At 37.9% G+C, this 6,000-nt stretch overlaps 1 protein-coding gene across 1 annotated transcript in view; it reads left to right on the top strand.

The window, feature by feature from the left end:
* The window catches only part of LOC134857157 (protein FAM228B-like), a 132,040-nt gene that overhangs the window by 123,463 nt on the left and 2,577 nt on the right, over positions 1–6,000 (top strand). The window contains exons 2-7 of the mRNA XM_063873535.1: positions 4,067–4,111; positions 4,177–4,287; positions 4,569–4,646; positions 4,837–5,034; positions 5,411–5,491; positions 5,584–5,677. Coding sequence (XP_063729605.1) covers positions 4,076–4,111; positions 4,177–4,287; positions 4,569–4,646; positions 4,837–5,034; positions 5,411–5,491; positions 5,584–5,677 — 598 coding nt within the window. The 5' untranslated portion in view covers positions 4,067–4,075. The remainder of the gene's footprint in view (positions 1–4,066; positions 4,112–4,176; positions 4,288–4,568; positions 4,647–4,836; positions 5,035–5,410; positions 5,492–5,583; positions 5,678–6,000) is intronic.

Genomic DNA, 6,000 nt, shown 5'->3' with positions numbered 1-6,000 from the left:
AGCGCAATTTATCATTAACGTGCTTAAATGCTCAAATAACCCTACAGTACAAGCCTCACAAACGGGCTACAAAACTGATCGTAACGATCTTGACTGATATAAATGCCTGTAACAACAATATATCTATCAACAACAAACGGGGGGGTCGGATCACATCTTGTCTGGGGGGATGATTTCTACTGATTTTTTACTTTTTTACTGTTTTTGGTTTTTCGGTTATTTTTTATGTTTTTCGTTTTTCTTGGGTACTATATTACTTTTTGTTTGGTTTTATATATATCTTTAAGTGTTTTTGGTCACGAACCTCTCAGGGAACGAGGGAATGGCCGATCCCCCCACCCTTCCTGGTTCGTGAATTTTCGGTCTTAACTAAGTTAAAAAGCTATTCACGGTAATCCAGAGGGCTTCCGCGCTCCGAACCACCCTTCCGCCCCGGCGGTTTAGGCCTAATAAGGGCGTTAATGTGAGCATCCGCTCGGCGCGGAGTGCTCGTTAACGGTTCTGCCGGTCATGATGTTAAAAAGAATAACACCCAGGAGCGCCATAAAAACATCTATGTAACATTCGCCCGGAAGATACATATCGACGGAAAACAAAACTAAGTCTTAAGACGACTGGCTAACGTCTAAACAGAGCTTTGCATGCTTTTCACCGTCTCTACCAAGCCAGTACTTTTCGGTGGTCTTTCTAACATCGGGTCGACAAAAACGTTACTGCTTTCGGCTTCGGTCAAAACACTCAAATTAACTAGATTACATGCAGAAATAGTGAGCTCATGGCTGGGTCTCAGTATCCCCAGACCACGAGGTCACTCCTAAAAACAGGGCTACTACTATTTACTTTATTACTATTGTTTTTGTTCAGTAGATAAAAATCATCATCTCCATCGAAGATGGATCAACCCTTTCCCCCAACTCCTAGCTTCTCATCCTTATCAAAATGAATCCAGATATCAATTAAATTCAAGTCAGGACATGACAGGAAGCTAAAAGTTTATGTAACAGGATAAAAGTTTCAGTTCCTTTACCCTTCCGGATTGATGAATCCGCTGGATCAAGCTCGTTAATCCTGATTTCCTCTTAATCCGGAAGGCCGTCTTTCACCCTTCACCGTTGTTCGCAACGGTCTTGCAACTATTGTAGCAGTACAATAGTTGCAACTCGGAGTGTTCTTCTGTTACTCTGTAACTCGTTGTCGTTTTCCGATCTCAATTTCGTAGTTGTTGTTAGCGCAGCTAATGTTGTTCTGTTTCTCTTTCTTGTTTTAGCCAAAATGGCCGTTTCTGACGTTTCTCAGAAATATGACGTCATAATTCGAATTTTTGAAATTTTAAAATACCAGAATGTTTGGCCAATCGTTCCAATAACGTTCTTAATACTTAATAATCACCAATCCGGAAGGCTCGCTGCTAAAAATTCGAATTCTGCAGAGATTGCATTTTTCACATTCTGGTCGAATGTCACAGTGATCGGTTGCTGTTTTTTTTCCATGCTAAACCAGGAGCTACAAATGATAATTGGAAGGGGCTTGGTGATATACGTTTCAAAGTCCTCCAAGTCGTGATTCAAAGTAATCTCAAATTTTTTGAAGTTTTTCATTTTTGTTTTGTGACATTAGGCCAGAATGGCGCCGAAATGCATGGAAACTTCGAAATTTTGTTGGTAACAGCCAAGTGAGAGAATTGACAGTTTCGATGAATTAACAGTATTAATCATTTGATTTGACGAATTGAGAGAGGTTAATTTGTAGTGACGAAAATTTTTTTTAAAATTCGTTTTAAATTACAGACACGTCACGACCTTGAAACTTTGCGAACACAGAAAACAGCGAAAATAAGAGAGACCGATTTTCGCTTGAAAACAACAACATTGATTCTCGATAGTGAAGAAAAACGTGAAAGCTTTATTGAAATTACGATTGAGATTGTCCGAATTGTAATGATTGTAGCTGTTTAATCGTTACCGAGCAATTCCTTGGAATTCGGAGGGGTATCGGGAGGTTTTTACTACCCTTCCAGTAGGACAACAAGACCGCTCTTCGTCCGGATTCGAGAATCCGGAAGAGTCTCGGGAAAAGACTGAAACTATATTTTTAACATTTTTTAACTTCCGGATATGTCCTGAATTTAATTAACTAACGTCAAATTTCGTTTTCAGATGATGAGAAGCTAAGAGTTGAGGGAAAAGGTTGATCCATCCTCGATGGATATGATGATTTTTTTATCTACTGAACAAAAACAAAAGTAATTTGATATTAAGTAAGAACCCTGTTTTTAGGAGTGACTTCGTGGTCTGGGGATACTGAGACCCAGCCATGAGCTCAATTTTTGCATGTACCTAAGTTAGTTTACGCGATCTCGCCGATAGCCCAAAATAAAAATGATTTGTCGACCCGATGTTAAGGAACCACACATAGAACTGGCTTTGATAGAGAAGGTTAAAAGCATGTGAAGCTGTGTTTAGACGCTAGTCAGTCGATTCAGAACCTGGCTTTATTTTTTTCCGTTTGTACATACGGGCGAATCTTACATTTTGAAAGAATGAAGCGAGCGAGCATGCTAACGATTCATGCTAACGGTTCATGCTAACGATGCATGGTAACGATTCAAATGAAGATGAAAAGTTTTAGTTTCGAAAAAGTGAAATTAATTCAAATAAATTGAGTACCAAAAACTTGAGGAAATTTTTAAAACATTTTGTGAACCTGTTTTTTTTTGCTCTACTTTTTTTGAGAAAAAAATGTGGAGATTACTTTACTTTACTCCTACTATCGAATAGGCAATTTTTTTCAGATTGTCTCATCATACAAGGAATAAAAAACGGGCTACTATTGTTTCCCTTTGTTTTTTGTTAAACTACAATTGAAAGCAAGAGCTTTGCACACATTTGTCTGTTTGAAAATGTTTTCATCTCGCAATTAAATTGTTTTTTTTTTCTTTTTGCCAACGTTTTCAGCACTACGATCGTTCAACCAAGTATTGTCGACTTAGTTGTCCTACTGTATTTCAATGCTCGTGAAGGTCAAAATTTCTATAAGGAAATAAGTAGAGACAAAAATGATTTGAAATTTTTAGGTATAGTTTCTTTCCATCTTTTTTGTCTCATTTTTTTTAACATTGACTTTCACTTCAAATTTGTCGACTAGCTTGCCTTGCTTGCTTATGATGAATTGGAATTTTTTAATCGGCTGCTTAGAATCGCTATTGGGTTCCGCTTATGTTCAAAAATATGTGGAAAACATAGATGCGTCTGCAGACAAGACGTTACCGAATATGGGTAGCCTACTCTATCTTTTGAAAAGATGCAAGAAGTATCTCTAGGCATTCAAATTCGTCCTTAAAAGGCAAAGTTTCTCCTCTGCTGGCTTTCTTTTTGTTTTAAAGACACGACACCGCAGTACAGATCAGAAGCAACCAGGCATTGCGACGCTTGTCCCATGAGCTGTTGGTAGGCAGCTCAGTGGGATAAAATAGTAGTTGACTCCTTAGCTCCAAGTAGAATAAGCACCGGCTCGGTTTTTAAACCTGGAACGGCGGCAAACGAGGCGGAAGGTTGCACAACCGACAAATATAGATTTAATGAATGATGGATATCATTTTCAACCAATCATGACGGAAGTTTTATTTGACCTTCTAAAAAACCAATAGCCTTTGAAGTTCAGGGTTCAGCCAGCAGCAGCAGTGATTTTTCTAAGCAAGCTCTGTAAAAACTTGAGCATGTGTACCGAGGAATCCAGGCAGGTAGCTTTCTTAAGCAGAGAATCTCCCTCGAAATACAGGTTACTAACCCCGCCTGTGTACTGGGCACTATTATTGATAAAAACTACTTTCGAAGATTATTTTGGTTTCTTCAGAGCCTTGTGATTTATTTTAAAAATTAAAAAAAGTTGAAATCTAAAGAAATGTGGGAAGCGCGAAGCCAGCCACGTCGACTCTGTGCCATGCATTCATTTTCCTGCAGCTTAGCTTTCCCTGGAGGCTACCGCAGTTATTTAGTTGCATCGTCGACAATATACATGCCATTAAACCGATTCTTTTTCGTATACAACATCGGTGTTTCGATACTTCAGTTATGATATGAATTCTGTACAGTTTGAGCCAAATGTCATAGAGGTTTGTGAGTGCATTTTGTGATGCTATATTGGCGAATACCGGATTTCATCTGTGCTTATTTTTAGAGAGAAGATACTCGGAAATTCGATCTCCGTCAGTCTTCCACGCAATCTACACTTGACAACACAGAAAAAATCCGAAATTGGATCAATGAAAAAAGCATCAAAGGAATTCAGGTTATAATTATCTCAGTGTAAAAAGCAGTGTAAAGAATGATTATTTTGCTCTAATGAAACTGATTTTTTCAGTTTTGAGACAAAAATTTTCCTTCGTATAATTGAAAAATAGACGTTAGATACAATCGGATCATGAAGCACAACGAAAAACAATTCAGAGTCAGGAGTAATTAATGGAAATATATCAGTGAAATCATTTAGAGCTGAAGTTGAAAGACTAGTGTAAAAGTGTTCTCTAGATCAAATAGGTAATTTGAAGCTTAACCAATCGTTTTATTTAGGAGAGAGCTGATAGCGATCTGATCCGAACCAGGAACGTCTACGACCCTCTCCTGGAAACTGAAAACACTTTTGTCAAGGTATGTTGGAGTTTTTGTTTCATAGAACGATAATTGACGATTTGCTTTATGTGTGATCAGTTGAAGGAATAAAACATCTTCCGATGCTTGAAGAATTATTCTGAATTTGATCAAATAAGCGAATGTAAATATCTAATTTTAAAGTGTTAATTTGCCCTAATGTGATTCTTATACTGAGTTAAATTTCCAGGATATTAACAATTTTCTGAGTCACCGTAAACTGACTCAGCAGCGCAAGAAGGAGATTCTGCACAAGAAATGGAACGACAGAGTGTATGAACCAATGGTTGATCAGATAGAACAGATCATGGGTGGTAGCTACTACCCCGACTTGAGGGAGGTGCGACTGAAGGAGTTCGACAACTACCTCCAGCACAGAAACCAACTGGTGCGTGACACTTTTTGTCGTCATGTTTTGGTTGTTTCGTTGAGGAGCAGCGCTTGCTTTTTTCGTTTCAACTTTAAAACATGTTCGTCTTGACTAGTTTACGCCTTGTTTATAGTACATCTCTATAGAAAAAGTTTTTTGCCTGGTTGTTTTATTGTTTTCAGTATTTCAGGGGAAGGTTATGTTCTGGTTCGTATGAAGTATAATGAGGTTAAATCGATATGACTTTTAAAAAAAAAAACTGTTTTCTTTAGTCTGAAAAGTACAAGAGACATTTAAAGTTTCCTTCTATTAATAAACAAATTTTACCTTTAATGGGATAATGGTTCCATTAAGTCTTCATTTGTACAGTGCAAGCAATAGTTATTCGTTTTAGGGCCACGTGTTTCTGGAGACGTTTGATGTTGAGCAGTACGATCCAATGAAAGTGGTCACTTTTGACAAAACCTACGACAAGGTTGTACTTAAATCACATCAAGTCTTCCCAACGCATTAGCTGACTAGCCTTCGCTAATGGTAGACTTAGATGATTTCATGTTTTTGTTTCAGAACAAAGTTCGATATGACAGAAGTGTGGACCCTCTAGTCTCGCAACAGACCTTCCGCAAAAATGAGGAGGACACCATAATGCGATGCGAAACAGGTAACATTAATCGACCGGGACAATCGGAGTAGTTATTTGCGATATAGAATACATAATAAAATGGGGGACTGCCCGCATTAATGCACATACATGAATTTTTAACTGTCCTTTTAGTTTCCCATCGTCAAGAAGAAACGTTTTGATTTTTCAAATGAAACGTTTTTCTTAACCGATTATTAAGTCATTTGTAACAAATGTTAAAAATGTCCGAAAAATGGTTCTATTGTTCCTATCATCGAAGTTGTGAAGGAACTTTGGACTCATGTGCATTTTCGTACAAGTTTAAGCCAAATGGAGTAGTAAGCTCAGCAAAGCAGCATGCT

The sequence above is a fragment of the Symsagittifera roscoffensis genome, chromosome 1 (assembly GCF_963678635.1).
Source record: "Symsagittifera roscoffensis chromosome 1, txSymRosc1.1, whole genome shotgun sequence".
NCBI lineage: Eukaryota > Metazoa > Xenacoelomorpha > Acoela > Convolutidae > Symsagittifera > Symsagittifera roscoffensis.
This window is presented reverse-complemented; position numbering and strand designations above follow the sequence as displayed.